The sequence below is a fragment of the Pelodiscus sinensis genome, chromosome 3 (genome assembly GCF_052426305.1).
Source record: "Pelodiscus sinensis isolate ZL-2025 chromosome 3, ASM5242630v1, whole genome shotgun sequence".
Taxonomy (NCBI): domain Eukaryota; kingdom Metazoa; phylum Chordata; order Testudines; family Trionychidae; genus Pelodiscus; species Pelodiscus sinensis.
In genome coordinates, this window is record NC_143054.1 from 172,675,593 (window position 1) to 172,693,357 (window position 17,765).

At 41.6% G+C, this 17,765-nt stretch overlaps 1 protein-coding gene across 2 annotated transcripts in view; it reads right to left on the reverse strand.

The window, feature by feature from the left end:
• Positions 1-5,138: 5,138 nt before the first annotated feature.
• PKDCC (protein kinase domain containing, cytoplasmic) overlaps positions 5,139-17,765 on the reverse strand; it is a 50,656-nt gene continuing 38,029 nt past the window's right edge. The window contains exons 6-7 of one of the 2 annotated variants that reach the window (XM_006133974.5): positions 9,803-9,976; positions 5,139-6,396 (exon numbers count right to left, since the gene is read on the reverse strand). In XM_006133974.5, the coding sequence (XP_006134036.3) occupies positions 6,311-6,396; positions 9,803-9,976 (260 nt within the window). In that variant the 3' untranslated portion in view covers positions 5,139-6,310. Of the gene's footprint in view, positions 6,397-9,802; positions 9,980-17,765 lie in introns of both variants that reach the window. The other variant, XM_006133973.5, reaches the window with a different exon arrangement.

Here is a 17,765-nt window from a genome sequence, read left to right on the forward strand (position 1 = left end):
GTGCATTGTCCTGTGTGATACAAAAGGTATCAAACGCCTAGAGACTGGGGTTCATTGGAAATCAGGAACTGGAAGATACTAAATTTAGATTGTGAAGAGAACCAAGGAAATTTTTGAGAAGCTGGCAGCTGGGAGGGAAGGCTGTGGGCTGTGCTGTTCTGATTTGGCTTTAGGAAATTAAGAGTTAATCCTTTCCTGAAACTCAGAGGCTGTGTCTGCATTGGCACCCTTTTCCGGAAAAGGGATGCTAATGAGACACTTCGGAATTGCAAATGCCGCGGGGGATTTAAATATCCCCCGCGGCATTTGCATGAACATGGCTGCCGCTTTTTTCCGGCTCGGGGCTTTGCCGGAGAAAAGCGCCAGTCTAGACGGGATCTTTCAGAAAATAAAGCCTTTTCCGGAACATCCCTTATTCCTGAATTTAAGAGGAATAAGGGATGTTCTGGAAAAGGCTTTATTTTCCGAAAGTTCCCGTCTAGACTGGCGCTTTTCTCCGGCAAAGCCCCGAGCCGGAAAAAAGCAGCAACCATGTTCATGTAAATGCCACGGGGGATATTTAAATATCCCCCGCGGCATTTGCAATTCCAAAGTGTCTTATTAGCATCCCTTTTCCGGAAAAGGGTGCCAATGTAGACACAGCCAGAGTGGATTGGGTATTGTGCAGCCACATGCAGTTTGGCACGGCCCAAATCAATGACAATGCTGTGTCTGTTCAGATCTGTCTGACCAGTGTATTTCTTCTTATGTCCTCCTTTTCTATGCCCTTCTTTCTAGAGCTTTGTCATCTTGTACGCATTGGGATTTTCCCCCATGTCCATCTTGTGAATGAGTTTCATGTGACTGAAATTCATCCTGATAGACCAGTATTTGTATACCAATTATAAGAGTTTTATAGCATCAATGCACGTTTCACAGCTGGAGCTGCTGTTGAATCACATCACTGCATGGCCCTTTTTCATGCACACTGGTTTGTCGTTACAAACAAGTAGCAATTTTTGTTCACCCATGCCTCCAGGAACTGGGGCTTTAAAAAAAAACTCTAGTATCAGAATATCAAAATCATGCAGATTGGTAACATTATCATTTCTTCCCAAAGCTGACTCACATGGCTGTGCTCTATTTCAAAAGTAGCCACCATGAAAGCAGTGAGATTACATTCAAAGTGAGTGACTCATAGAAATGAAGGGTTGGAGAGGACCTGCAATCACAGGTCCAGCCTCCTGCACAGGTTAACCCTAGACCATCCCGACAGGTGTCTAACCTGTTCTAAAAACTACCAAGGATGGGGATTCCACAACCTCCCAAGCCTGTTCCAGAATGTAACCACCCATATAATTAAATAGTTGTTCCTAGTGTCTAGCCTAAATCTCCCTTGCTGTAATTTAAGCCCATTGCTTCGTGTCCTACTTTCATGGACATGGAAAATAATGGCTCACCATCCTTTTTATCACAGCCTTTAACAGCCTTCCATTTGATGAAGCTCAACAAGGACAAGTACAGAATCCTGCACTTGGGATAGACGAATCCCAAGCACTGCTACAGGCTGAGGACCTACTAGTAAGCAGCAGTTCTGCAGAAAAAGATGTGTGGATTACAGTGGTTGAGAAGCTGAACATGAGTCAACAGTTTGCCATTTTGGCCAGGAAGGCTAATGGCATACTAGGGTGCATTAGGAGGAGCATTGCCAGCAGGTCTAGGGAGGTGATTATTTCCTTTTATTCAGCACTGCTGAGGCCACATCTGGAGTACTGTGTCCAATTCTGCCCCCATCCCCATTACAGAAAGGATGTGGACTTGGAGAAAGTCCAGTGGAGGACAACAAAAATGATTAGGGGGCTGGAGCACATGACTTACGAGTTAAGGATGAAGGATTTGGGCTTATTTGGTCTACAGAAGAGAAAAATTAGGGGGGATTTGATAGCAGCCTTCAATTGCCTAAAGGGGGTTCCAGAGAGGATGGAGAGAGGCTGTTCTCAGTGGTGACAGATGACAGAATGAAGTGCGGGAGATCTAGGTTGGATATTAGGAAAAACTATTTCACTAGAAGGGTGGTGAAGCACTGAAATGGGTTGCCTAGGGAGGTAGTGGAGGTTTTTAAGTCGTAGCTTGACAAAGCCCTGGCTGGGATGATTTAGTTGGGGTTGGTCTTGCTTAGAGCAGGGAGTTAAACTCAACCTGCTGAGTTTTCTTCCACCTTATGATTCTATATTAAAACTGTTCTCAGGAAGCCCCTGTATGGTCTTTTCTCAGGACCATTTTTTTAACCTTTCCTAACAGATCAGATTATCTGAACCTTCAGCCATTGTTGTTGCTCTCCTCTGGACTCATCAGAAAGGATGTGGACAAAACTGAAGTGCAGCACCAAGAACTGGACACAGTACTCCAGCTGAGGCCACATCCGTTTTGCACAGACCGCTTAATCTGTGGAAGGATAGAATCTGGCCCCAAATATATAACCCTTACTTAAATCTTGGATACCCCAGCACAGCAGTTTATAGATAAACATTTCAGTACGTTTACTCACTCTCATGATTCCCTAGTTTTTGTCACTGGGTTCCTCTCATGCATACTCTTTGCTTTTCCTCCAAAAGCCTCTATTTTATAGCTCGTACTTCCTGGGAACCCATTCAGTACCTTGTTGGCAGTACATTGCATATGCAGTCTGTTGGTTTTGCATGGAGTAAATCTTTGTTCAGATTTCAGGGATTTTTTTTAATCCTAAGGATCAACTCTGGAGAGTCTAGGAGTGCCGTCTTCCCTTTTTCCTGCTTCCGAGCTGCTGGAAGCTATTGAAGATGCCAGGGAAATGTAAGAAACAGTCAAACCTTAAAAAAATTAAATTATAAAAAACCCTTTTCCCTAAAGAAATTATATATTGTTGTTCTGAGTCTAGAAGGGTCTGACTGGAGCAAACCTGCCAAATTGCTTTTATAAGTCTTCCTTTATGCTGGATTCTCATTTTGAGGGTTACCATGTCACAAATGTCCACTACATGGTACCGTACCCTCCTGTCACACATTTTGGATACTTTTAACAGGTGAGGGATTTAAGGTAGGAGATGCATAGTGAGCTTCATGGTCTGCAGAGAAAGTAACAATTATCTTGTCTCAGACCCAACACAATGTCTACCCGGCTTTGATTTACAGCGAAGGCAATGGTGTCTTCTGAACTGATTTAATACAGGACATGTATTTGTGCTACAGAGGCATTTCAGTGGCATTTTAGAGACACTCAATATCAGTGTGGGCAGCCACAAACCATGACATATTGTTGAGGACTGCAAAATGACTCCACTTCCTGGAGGTCTTCATGCCTTGAACATCGTGGCTTGGCTTGACCAGATTGCATATATCTCATAAATAACTGCCACAAGAATCAGTCCAAGCTTTTGCTGAATCAGATCTAAAGCTGTCCAACATACATTGCCCTAGACAGTAAATATATGTCTTTCACCAGTGGTTATTCCAGCTATTAGAACTACTTACTGTGTTACACTACTTCTCTAGTTAAGATTCTATCAGCATTTCCATAGGAAACCCTTATTTTTCAAAGGGTTATCAATTTGGTCCACAAAATTGTTCACCACTGAAATTTGTCAGCTAGTCTTTTGGCTCAAAGTTACATTTCTTTCTTTTTGCCAATTCTGATGAGAATTGGTTTGGCAATGTTTCAGATGAAGGCAAACTAGAAAGGACAGAATGAAATTATCCTGATCATTAGCCTACAAAACAGGCAAATACCTTTGGATATCTTTTTCTTTGATATTTAAAACTGTTGGATACTTTCTAATTTAGGAAAGTGGCTAATTAAACAACCATTTATGAAATATTTGGTATTTATATTATTTAATATGAAGGTACATAACCAGGGTTAAAGGCTTTCGAAGTAAGTACTGACATCTCAAAGCCAATAAGGTTTATCACTTCAGTAATCAGTACACCTAAGTACAGAATGTGGTGTTGTGCTATATAATGAATTTTAAAGGATACCTTACTGTGTATATCACCATCAAGTGACTGATGGACTCCTGATGACACATCAGTTATTACAGCAGCTAAAATGCTAATCTGTGACTCTTCATGCAGCGCACAGTCATCCTGTGCAGCTCCTTGCCAGAAGATGTTGTGAAATCTAAGACTATAAAAGTGTGTTAAAAAAAAAAAAACATACATTCACGGAGGATAGGTCCATCAGTGGCTAATAGCTACGATGGGTAGGAATGGTGTCCCTAGCCTCTGTTTGTCAGAAGCTGGAAATGGATGACAGGAGAGGGATTGCTTGATGATTACCTGTTTCTGTTCATTCTCTCCAGGACATCTGGCATTGGCCACTGTTGGACGACAGGACACTGGGCTAGACCTAACAGGGCTATTCTTACAGTAGGTCATTGTAGTGATCTGTGAGACTTTTACTGCAGTATCAGGGTACGTCTAGACTACACCTCTCTGTCGACAGAGAGATGTAGATTAGGCACGTCAAAATTGCTAATGAAGCGCAGGATATTTAAATCCCTGCCTCATTAGCAATTTCGACGTGCTTAATCTACATCTCTCTGTCGACAGAGAGGTGTAGTCTAGATACAGCCTCAGTGATTTCTGAGAAACTTCAGTGAGGTAAGAACTGCTGCTGTATATACTGCCTCAAGAACAGCCTCTCCTGCACAGTCAGAAAGTGGAGAGAACTTCTGGTTAACTGCAGCAGCTCCCTTCCTCCCCGTCCCCCGCTGCCCTGTGCACAGCCCAGTGAGGACAAACAGAATGTAGCCCTATGATTAATTACTTCAGATTCTATTCTAATAAATTGTTAACTCAAAATGTTTGAACACCAGTTAGCTATATTTACATGACTGAAGTCACAAAGGAAGAGAAGCTACTGAAACATGGTCTCTCAACCTAAAGGTCACCTATTTCAGCATAGACAAACACACACACAGGGCTAAACTTCTCTCATGGATTCACACACCAGATCCGCCCTGAAGTCAGTAAGGAGTCATGTATATCCTAAGGTAAAATTGGGGTATCTTATATCCCAGTTCTGTAAAGATTTACACACATTACTCACAACACTCGAAGTTCAGAACATGCATACATCCTCACAGGGCGCAGGCCTTAATTGGAAGCACAGGAACAAGTTGACACATTTTATTTTTTTAATATTTTTTACAAAAATAAACAATTTAAGGACAAATTAAGTACAAAACTTTCTGAATGTACAAACTACAAAAAGTATGACATCGGTCACTTTTAGTATTTAGTTTATTGCTTTCACTGAAAGCAAATTCTCTAGACACACTATGCCTATAAAATGCATCTATTTATATTGAATTTAAGGCTAGTGTTGAGTTTTCATTTCATTTGTTCTAAGAACTAGTAAGAAACACCTTAGAAAACCAAGGATTTGATAAGGATACAGATGGAAAGTATTCCACTGCAAGATTTTCATCAAAAATTGTGGTGTTGAAACTACTGATTTTCTCTGCTGATGTGTCAGTGATATACCTTAAAGGACATTTTGGACAGTGTTTAAGGTTTTAATTCAGCAAAGCACTTAAGTATATACTTAAAGCTATTCCTATTCAGCAAAGCATATAAGCACTAGCATAAATCCCCATGGCTTCAGTGGGGCTACTCATGCTTCAAGTAGGCATGTGCTTAAGTGCTTTGCTAGATCAGGGTCTAAACAACTGAAATATGGCTTTCTTAAATTAAAGATAAAATTTCATAAACTTTTAAAACAATGAAATTGGCTACATTTTTGAAATTATAAATATGGCTGAGATCCATTGATGACAGGCCCATAATATTTCTACAAATGATTTTGGTCTTGCATATTTGACAATAGTAACACAAATGTTGATTGTCTTCTATAAGGTTTGACATTTAGCTTTCTAACGGATAAGCTTTATCAACTGTGTAGCGATTATACTTGCCCAAATAAATAGCATGGCAGAGGACCCAGACTTCCTATGGAAGTTATGAACTTTCAACCCTGTGCAATTATGTATAGCTCATTAACCTTGGTTAGAAAAGCCAGAGTTGCCTATTGCTTTATAGCCTACCTTATATTCAAAACAGTGTATCACATTTTGGTTTTGTTTGTTTGTTTTCTTAAAATCACATTTTCAAAATGTTGTATTGCACATTCATCCTGGTCTTTTCTTTAAAGTTTTGTTTAGCACTCTAGATTAGAATGAGTAATAGTGCAATTCTCTCTCCCCCTACTGCAGATATCTTGTACGTAACAGCTGTCTATATTTATACACCAACAGCTCCTGTCATTTACAAGTCAGAGTAAGCCACTTAAACTATCAGCCTGTCACTTTCACATAAGTTATCTTGTCAGGATCAGGCACGATATGATTTGAGCCCATTTTGAAGAAGACAAGCTGCCGACCTAAACAGAACATGAAAGAAGAATAGATTAGAAGTGATGACCAAAAGTTTGGTCTGTTTCAAACATTGAACTCTCATATCCTGATTCTTTCTCTTCTTTCTTTAAACTATACAGGAGGCCAAATTCTTCTCTCTTAAAAGCTGATATACATCTGGAGTTTTTCCTACTTAATTCACAAGGGCCAAACTGCGCTCTGTTACACCAAAACTGCATTGCTTCCCATAGGGTTATTATGGATTCAACCCAATATCACTAAGAGCAGAATTTGGCCTAATAGAGCTATTCCAGATATATGCTAGGATAAGTGTGGTCAAGATTTGGTTCTGTGGAATTGCCCAGGTATAACTAAAGGAAGCACTTGCAGATTAAAATTGTATTAATCTGATTTATTTATAGAAATCAGGAGTTAAACGAGTCTCTAGACTGTACACTGGGCTGGTGACTTTGCCAGGCACTGGGCAATGAGAAGGGAGAGCTCAGATCCAAGGCTCCCCTGCAAAGTGCAGGGCCTCGGGTGAAAGGGGTGGGAGCTAGAAGCAGCCAGCCCCTCAGTGCCACCCAGACTGCACCATGCAGGGCTCTGGTGACAATTTAAAGGGTCCAGGGCTTCAGGCCCCAACTGTCCCTTATAATCCTTCCTCCCCAATCAGAAGCCCGGTCTCTCCATTATCCCATAGATTTTAGTGGGCTCTGGATAACAGCTTACATGAAGGACAATCACTGGATCATTCAAGAATATGTTCTTAGACTACTTTAACCTACTAAAAAAGTAGATATGCACCAAATGGGCCTAGTCTGAAATACAGCTGCTAGATAAAAATCTGAGCTGCAACACAACAGATTACTTAATTCAGATTTCAGAATAGCAGATTTTCTCTTTTTACAACAAGCTACTACAATAAAACCCACTGAATGATGGGCAGCCTGGGTATGTCTACACTACCCCACTAGTTCGAACTAGGAGGGTAATGTAGGCATACCGCACTTGCAAATGAAGCCCGGGATTTGAATTTCCCGGGCTTCATTTGCATGAGCGGGGAGCCGCCATTTTTAAAACCCCGCTGGTTTGAACCCCGTGCAGCGCAGCTACACGGGGCACGAACTAGGTAGCTCGAACTAGGCTTCCTCGTTCGAACTACCTAGTTCGTGCCCCGTGTAGCCGCGCTGCACGGGGTTCGAACCAGCGGGGTTTTAAAAATGGCGGCTCCCCGCTCATGCAAATGAAGCCCGGGAAATTCAAATCCCGGGCTTCATTTGCAAGTGCGGTATGCCTACATTACCCTCCTAGTTCGAACTAGCGGGGTAGTGTAGACATACCCCCTGTTCAGTTTCAGTTACATGATAACCCTTGCATAAGCCTGAATTCATTTAAGGCCTATTGCATCTGCTGTGTTTGATAAAGGAAAGTCATAGGAATATACGCTACTGTGTCTTTATGCAGTTATTCAGCTTTCTCTTACCTTCTGGCTGTGTCTAGACTGGTAAGTTTTTCCACAAAAGCAGCTGCTTTTGCGGAAAAACTTGCCAGCTGTCTACGCTGGCCACTTGAATTTCTGCAAGAACACTGACGATCTCACTTAAGATATCAGTGTTTCTTGCAGAAATACTATGCTGCTCCCGTTTGGGCAAAAGTCCTTTTGCGCAAAAGCTTTGCGCAAAAGGGCCAGTGTAGACAGCTCAGATTTGTTTTGCGCAAAAAAGCCCCGATCACGAAAATGGCGATCGGGGCTTTTTTGCGGAAAAGCGCGTCTAGATTGGCACGGACGCTTTTGCACAAAAAGTGCTTTTGCAGAAAATCATGCCAGTCTAAACGTAGCCTGTGTGTCTAGGTAATACAGCCAAATGATATTCCACAAATTCTGCTTCTTAAGCTGGATAACAGTATTTCCCCAAAACCAAATCACATGCTAATCTGGATGCCAGCTACTGTGGTTTTAAATAATCAATGCATGAAAAATCAAGTGATAACACAGCAGCAAGTGAAGTATTTTAAGGAATTATTTTGATGGTGACATTCAGTTAGAGCGCAGTTCCTTACTGCCTACAAATTTCACCAGAGCTAAAGAAAGTGCTTTTAAATGGTATATTTAATGTGTTTGATTGTCATGTAATGGACAGTGGGTTGTGATCAGTTAGAAAGCGTTGGCTCCTCAAGAAAAGGTATGTGCCTGTGATATACTCGTGGTTTGAGGTAAGCCTCTGTTTATGTCTTTGGTGCGCACAACAGATATGAAGAGCCACAGCTGCATATCACACCTTATAGCCAATAGAGGTTCTCCCCTATGGACAAAACTTTTTTTAAAGTGATTATTGTAGCTGCCTTCACTATTGGGTTAGCTGGGAGAGATAAAAGGACAGATTCTGGCCTGGTTTAAATTAACACAATTCCACTAAAATCAAAGCTACATCGATTTACACTAGCGAAGAATCAGATTTAGGATGCATCTAGCTGGACACCAGAAACTAAGCTACCAACTAAGTAACCACTTCTAAATACATAGGCCTGCCTCTTTGCTATCTACCCACAAAGGGGCACAATGTTATGCCCACAGAGTGTCATTTTTACATTTCTGTCTTACATTTTATTCCCTTTTTGGTGGTTTGTGTCACTGTACTGTCATTTGCATATAGATCTGATTACACTAGAAATGGCTTTCCAGTAGTCAGAACCCTGCACTGATACAAAATTTGTATCCATCTCTGCACACACATCCATGGATGTGGATACCCAAGCTGATGTCCTTTCCCCTATTCCCTCCAATCAGCAGTCCTGTGCAGAGGCAAAGTGACTTGCCCACAGTCATCCAGGAAGTCTATGGCAGAGCAAAGATTTAACCCCAGCTCTCCCAGATCTTAGGATGGTGCTCTAACCACTGAACCATCCTTTGTCTAGAAGGTGGGGCCAATTCTTCTTACCAACAAACAGTATCTAACTCAGAACACCCGCTGCTTATGTTACAGCTGACGACAGCATGGCATTCTTGTCAGGATGAGGACTCTCTTTTGGCTGCCACAAAGTCACAGCTGAGGGATGGAAGGAGGGATGGGCCTAATTTCAAACCAGGTCATATGGTCTTGAATATTTGTTACAAATTCAAATGTTGGGCCAAATCTTGCTTATCTTACTCATATGAAACTCCGAAGGAGGTCCAGTCCCTGAGATCCCTGTCCAGTTGCCCCCAGTTGATTCCTTCATGCCAAGCTATTCTGAGTCCATGCATAGACCTCTCCCCCCAATCTATGGAGCACAAGTACAGCCTATCCTACCTCGTCTGCTTAGCCCCCAGTGAGCCTTAAGAGACATCCTCCCACTTCTAGCAACTATGCTCCCATAATCCTGCTTCAGTGTTACATGTTCACAGATTTATTTGTATCAGCTACCGATTTGTTTAAAGGCGCCTGTTACCTGTCCACGTTGTCTGGTTGGTCAAGACAAAAGCTTTGCACTGGGAGTGATTCTCACAAATCTCAATGGCTTCGTTGATATCAAACACAGACAGAAGGCAGCCCTTGTGATGGTAAGAAGGCCAGCACCTGTAGTTCTCATCAGGAATAGCTGCATCGGGTATCTGTTGGTAGTCTGCTAAAACCAGAATAAAGTAATCAGTTTTAAAGTTCTTCTCAAAGTTTTGTTAAAGTGCTGGGACAGAAGAAGAAATGTATAACAGGATATGTCTTATAATTACATAACATTTTCATAATCTTTATTTGCTAAAATCTCTTGTGCCCACATTTAGGGTCTGTCCGTAAAACATTCCATATACAAAATGTTTTTACCTCTGTTCCGAGCAGGCAGGATAGATTCTATGTGGGGATTTCCTAGGAGAATATCCCATTCAACAAACAACATCCACTTGAATGAACTGATTCCCTGTCCTCGTTCTTAGCACTGAATGGGATTGTCAGGGTAAGACCTGATCAGGCACTTCTGCCCCTCCCTCTCAGTCAAGAGTGCATGTTATTTTACTCTAGCTTCTTTAGAAAATGAAGAAAAGACAGGCTTTTAATTAACCAAACTTTTTTCCTTGCTCAGATTAACACAAAAGGGGAGTTGCTTGATGGGCCTCAGAGGGGAGGAGGGACCAAAAAAAAGCCCATGAAGCATGTCTATTTGGTTTTTGCCCAACTCCTCTGCATTGCCCTGTGGATTACTTGGCTCGCTTGGCTGCCGTTCAGTCTCTTGCCTTTATGAGCTCCCTCTTGTTCTCGGTTCACAGCTCCTCTCAGTCTCCCAGCTGCTCTTGGGCTTCTCTAATGAATGCATCAGCAAAATTAAACTAATCATTTATAAATATTTCTATTTAGCTCCCAGACACACAGAAATTAAAAAAAATATATCGCTATTCTAATTGCTTCTATTAAGGAAATTGTAGTTGCATGCACCATTGCTTTAGTCATTTTAGTTCACAGATTTTTTGCTGGAAGCTGCAAAGTTCCAGCCTGCTAATATTTCAGAGAGAGCTTTGTAAGGATGCTTCCAGTCTAGCAGATGTTGTTTACTATAGACTTAACAGCCAACAGTTTTATGAATCAAACTGAATTATTCACCATTTAGGTTACATTCCGTACTATATATATGGAAAGTGTGTGACATTCAATATGCTCTTAGAAGTCTGGTCAAAACAAAAATTCAGGAAACACAGTAAAAGCCTAATCATGTCCCATTTAAGTTAATGGCAAAACTTCCATTAACTACAGTAGGTGCAGGATCAGGCCCCAAAATGGATGAACAATGGGGGGAAATATCAAAATATGTCTCGATAAAAAGCTGGTCCATAAATAAGAACTGTCACCAGTCACGTCATTCAGTATTAAATGTATAGGAATTATTTGGCCAGAGCTACAGCAGGGAGACTTATTTGTGTTGATTGTGCCTTTACTCTAAGGCATGGGTGGGGAATCTCAGGCCCCCGGGGCCAGTTGTGGCTCTCAGCTTGCCTGGGTCCAGTCCCTGAGGCTCAGGGCCCCTCCCAGCATTGAGGAGCCTACTCTGGCACTCCAATCTCCCCGCTGTTCCCCCGTGGGGCTGGAGCACACAAAATCTACTAGGCTCTGGTGTATGAGGGGAATGAAAAGGAGAAAGATACTCCCCACATTCAAGGACCACAGTGAGGGGTTTTTCTTCTGCTTCTCACTTGCGTGTGGCCCCCGACTGATTTTTCTATGGGTCAGCAGCCCCCGATTCAAAGGTTCCACACCCCTGCTCTAAGGTCAACGAGACAATGCATTTAAGGCAAACAATGTCTCCAGTCCACCCACTGCCCTGCTCCTCGTGTGGTCAATTATACTAGTGCCAACCAAATGCAAAGCGAGTATGAAGTGATTACTCAGAGTTGGTATAAATGTTGTGCTCCCCTTGCACTGGTGGGACTGCAAAAGATTCAAGGCAAAAGTGAATCTAAAGATGAATCATATTCTAAAAAGACATCTGCGAACTGGAAGTATTTTAAGTAACAGAGGAGAATGAACATGGACTATAGTACTGGGATGCTGGTAAGGTTGAAGCCCCAGGCCCTTAACAGTGAATGCTCCTCAGAGCTTGCCAAGCTCCTGACTACAGCTTCTGAGGTCAAGCTCTAGCAGGCCTTGGCAGGAGGTCTGAGTATGTAGCAATCCCAACATCATATGATATATCTTCACTATACAAACAAATCTGTCTCCGAGTAACCTCACCTATCAAACTGCAATTTACTTTAAAAAAAAAGAAAAGTCCTATTCTACAGAAAATATGTTTTAAAAGTCTGTCTACTACATATTACATGTTTCATTTCTAACACGTTTCTATATATTAAATGTTTCTCTCAACAGCTCCCACCCATTACAATGCTTTAACCACAGTGGCATAAACTGAGTAGCAGAATCACTGTTTCCTTAATTCATACTTCTATTTAAAAAAAACCAACAGGTTTTCACTAACTTTCAAAGAGACTGAAGGATGCGAATAATGGAGTGTGATAATGTGTTATGGTCTAACTGTTCAACATAGACCCCGCTGATCCAAATTCAAAAAGGTGCCTAGTTTGTGGTCATGTTAACCTTAGAGCACAGTTAGTCTATTTGAAGCAGCTCTGAGGTGTACTGCAGTGACCTCTTTGTTCAGTTCCTACTGTAGGGAAGCTGCCATGGTCTGCAGCAGTTTCTGAGCTCTGTACTAACGTAGTGTCTCGGTGTATTTAGTATATGATAAACCAAACCACAAAAATATACACGGAGGAAGACTAATATATTCCCTGGCTAAGAAGCTCTCTGTAAGCACATTCCTTACAGAGAGATAGAGGAGCCGCCTTAGGAGGTCAACGGGAAATGTGGAGGAACACAGACATCCAGGTGGATAGATCTGGCAAAGCCCCAAGTCCGGCACATTTCTCAGAACACCCATAGATTCCAGGGTTTCCCAGCAGCTCCGCTGGGACAATTTGTACACATTGAATGTATACGATGGAAACCACTTCAAGCCAGGGGGGTGCAGCAGCATCTTTTGCTCCAACATCTATATTTTCCAGGATAGTACAAAAGGGAGGAGAAATGTGAGGAGATTGCCATGAGGGTTTCCTTTCCATTGTGTGGGTTTTCCTATGGAAAGGCAGTTCTTTGCTAGTGATGAAATGCATCATGCACAGACAAGCACCATCTGAAGAGATGGGTAGTTTAAAAAGCATTTCCCACAAAAAGCCTGATGCCGTATCTACAACTGGACTTTGCATGTAACTTAGATCAGTACTGTACTGATCCTCTCCTGCTCCCAATGAAGTCAGTAGCAAATCTCCCATTGCCTTTGAGGGCAGGTCCCCAAAGTAGGAGTAATTGCCAGCTGGCTTTGCTGTCAAAGCAAGGACCATATGGCAACTCAGGAATGAATAGCCACATCAAGACACTCTCTTCAGCTTCATTCTCCATACACCATGTGCCCCCTACCCAGTAATGTAATAACCCTTACTACATTTTCTTCCTTATTTTTTTTCGTGTTATTTTAAAAATAGGAGTGAGGGGCTGAGCTGCTCCCTAAGAGATAGCTATGCTTCTCCCTGAAGTGGCCATGCATGGGAGGGAGCAGGAAAGGAGCCTTTGCCCATACTTGTATGCCCTACAACAGGAAAACCTAAATCATAGCCCTGAGTGCAGAGACAGCTGTCATGAGGCTTTCAATCCCTGGCAGCATCACACCTGAAAGAGGGCAGCTTGGATGAAGAGTAGGCCACAATGTAGTACATACACACACACACCCCTTGGTCTCACTCTGTGCAGTCAGCAAAGCTCGCTAGCCTTGCAGGGGAACAAGTTTGCTGTACCCCTTTAAACTGGTGCCACAAATTATTCCTCTTCCCCAATTAGGGAGCTCCAGGAGGAGCCCCCTCCCCCACAGAGTAATCAGGCCCATGTGGCTTTTTCTGGATGATAGAAAATATCTTCAAACTGATTGGACCTAAACCCAGGGGGGAAAAAACCTCTTGACAACCACTACCAATTACTGGTCTGAAAAATTAAACCTGTTCCAAACAGTCACCTTGTCTCAGAACATGACCGTTTAGTATCTTTGGAACTTGCACAATGAAGAAAAATGTCACTTGGCTCTCATGTATATATCACTTCAAATCAAGGGTCCAAAACATAGCCCTTACTTGTATGCATAATCCCATTGTGCTGTGGGTGTTTGAAACCAAGACACTTGACTCACTCATGTAGGGACAGCAAGATAAGGAGCTCTTTACTTGAAGGCAACTGAACAGTTAATTAACAGGCGTTCTGAGAACAGTAATTGGTATGCCCAATTAAAAGGGAAACATGTATTTGATTGGTTATATTTGGGCAAGGCTAAACTACATAATGAATCATAATGCTGATAAATGTGGTACTAATTCAATGGCTCAGACAGAATCCCTCTCCTGGTCAAAACTTGCTCCATTTGAAAAGCTATCAAAATGAAAAATATACGGTACCCACTAAGTGGTAACTTTCCATCACTTATTTTTTATCCTTTTAGTTTTACACTCATGTCACTCACCTGATGATTCACTATGTAGGATATAGCAAAATAAAAATGTTACATATCTGTTGTGTGTATCAAAGAGAGAAAGAGAGGTCTGACTGAGATTTGTAAAAGCCACATCAGCATTTTACATGCTGCGTGAAATGGCTTAAGAAATCTAAGTTGCATTTCTCACACAGCTTTAAATGTTCATCTTGGTCATGATGGTTCAATATACTTGTTCTATTTAAAAATACCCTACTGAGTTAAAGACAGATTTAGCTCCAGTTTTTGTCTTCCCAAACCTGAAACTTACTTAAATGGAGTCCATGGAATTTGAAGGCTCACAGCAGTAAATCACATCATAAAAAGGTCAAAGTTCTGGTCGATTTCCAGACTAATGGTGTTTAAAACCAATAAATACTTGCCTAATACTATAAATGCAGCAATAAATTTACACTTTCACATACATATACACAATTTGACATAGCATATTTAAAGGCTATCACTGTAAAGTCAAAGAATAGATCAAAGAATTATACTGTGTTCATAAATAACTCTTTAGCAGTGCCATAACCAAAAATATTTCTTTTCCCTTGCACATATTTTTTTAAAGGTTGAAACAAATAAACTTTAACTACAGTAGGCCTGATTCTGCTATCACTTATGCCATTTCCAGACCAGTTTAACCTCTGGGACAGATTCTCCATTCACTCTGATGTAAGTAGAGCCAGTCAGGAAAAAAAAATTCATCCTGCAAAAATTTGAGATTTCAAAAAGTTTTCCCAGCCCAAATAATAAGTTGAAATCCACAATTTTTTCATGAACCAAAAATCCAAAATGTTCTTTAAAAATCTCAATAAATTATGCATGGCTTCAATTATCTATAAATTAACCTGAATTTTTAAATAAAAAGTAATTTCAAATACAAAAGCAAAATGTTTCATTTCAGAATTCTCTCTCTCTCTCTCTCTCTCACTCAAAATGGGAAATTAGTTGAAACTGGCCCAATCAAAACAAAATGCATGGAAGTAATTGGCATTTTTCAATGTTTAGCTGAAAAATTCTAAACCAGTTCTAGATGTAACAAGTTAAGAAACTCCAACAAAGCTGGGACAATTATAATAGGAGAAAGCCAGTGTAAACCAAGATCAGATTCAAGCCCATTTATTTATGTTACTTGTTGATTTACATCAGTGTAACATAGATCAGGCCCAAATGTCTAACGGCTCTGGTCCACCCTCACTGCAGAAAAGGCATCTTGAAAATATACCATTTTACAGGATAAAGTGGTATAATTAAAAACAAAAATCAGATTGTGGAAAACTAATAGATCACTGATCAAATACTATAATTAAAAACAAAAGAACAAGTCTTAAAAGGCAATGACATCCCACAATGTCCTTAGAGGAAAACAAAACCCACCTGTGTTGTCCCAGTGTTGACTCTAATCTAGAAACATGCCCATTTTCGCAGTACCAGACTCAATCATATAAATAACACCAGAGCTACATTATAAACAAGCTGTGGGTTTCCCCTTTTAATTTGCTTAAATCATCCTAAATCTGACTTTAATCAGTCCTAATGACCATTTATTTCAGCCACAGCAGCCTGATTGCATTTTTACTACCAGCAACCGCTACCACTTGGAAAATTGCCCAGTCCTCTTTTCCAGTTATCACCTGCCAATACCCCATGGGTCAGTAACAACTGCAAGAATGTGCATCCTTGACAAAGTAATCCTGTTACTCCCTATTTCACCCCTCCCTTCCCCCCCCCCCCCCCCCCCCCACACACACTTCCATTGTAATGTTAAAATAGTGAAAATCTGCTTCTGGATTTCCTCCTCCCTCTCCCACTCCAACTACCCTTGCCTGTAACAAGCATAAAGACCCTGATTCTACCAATCTCAGTTATACCTTGCTATACAAATGGTCCCACTGATTTCCTAATGAGTACAGACAGCAGAATCAAACTCTAAAAAAACAAAAAACATATTATTGCTTCACATCATATGTTCAGAAAGGGAAAGAAAGTGATAATTTTGTTGTTATAAATGTTTGCCCTCTTGATACTCTGTTTGTTAGCTTGACTTTCAGCAGGTCTCATTTCACATTTTTAAAGTGCTACCAGACCATTTGTAGTTTTATAAGTTTATCCTATATTAAATTCATTCAAAAAGAATGCCCCATAACTATAGCTCTTAGGCAAAGTTAATGTGGCTCTACATTACATAAAGCTTGGCGGGCAAGGGGAAGGGAATCACATGCCATGTGCCCAGGAAAGCAAGAAAAATAGTAGTATGGCAGGGGAAATTACTCCTCAAGTTTATTCCAGTTACACCTGCCCTCCTCCACTAAATCACCACAATTATTTGGAGAGGTGCTATGGTCCAGGGAAAAAGGCATCTGGATAGACACAGACCTGCAGCATGAGCTTGGGTAAACACTTCCCTTCTCTGTTTCCACTCCACTTTTTGTCTGTCTTGTCTTTTTAGTATGTCAGTTCCTTGGAGTAGGGTCTCTTACTATGTATCTGTACAGTTCTTAGGACAATGAAACACTTACCTTGATTGGAGGCTACCATACTACAAATATTTACATTATGTACTTCTGTCAACATTGCACCATGAAAAGAAAAAAAGCTTTTTGTTTGTTTTTTTCCTGGCTTATGCATTGACAATAGAAGTGTTAACCAGGTTCCAGCTACAGAGCCAGATTCTATCTGGAGGTATATCTCTGCAGTGCAACCTCATTGCATCAGAGTCATGGGTTCACCGATGTGACAGACAGAATTTGGCCCACAAAAGCTTTTATTGGTGTATTAAAATTGTAGGGCTATCACTTTAAATGATCTGGGGGCTCCCAGGTCCTTTGTAGGGAAGTGTGTGAGCAATAGTCAGGCAGCAGACAGACAGTCTAAAGTGAGGTGACTTGTGCCTCTCTGTGTTCGGAAGCAGCCTTCTTTTTCACTCTTTTTTGGTTTCTTGTGTATTAGTATGAACTAGCCAATTAGCCCATCATAAGACAGGATTTTCAGGTCTCTCTCTCTCTCCCTCAGCTCTACTCCTCCTCCTGCCTCTCTCTTGGTCTTTCTCTTTCTCTTCTCCTCTCCCTCCTAACTCTCACTCGGGGGACCACGGAGCCCAAACGGTTGCTTGTGCCACTTGCTCCCACGTGGCGGCCCGGCTGAGCGGTGCAGAAGTCAGCCGAGCGCCACTGCAGGAGGAGAAGGGGGGTGAGGCAGTGACATTCACAGCCAGGGTCGGGGCCTGGAGCTCCTGTCACGCCGCACGTCACCGCCCCACCCCCTTTTGCCTCCTGCCATGGTGCTCGGCTTTTGCGCCGCTCAGCCTGGCCGCTGTGGGGGAGCAAGTGGAGCAAGCAGCTGTTTGGGCATCCCT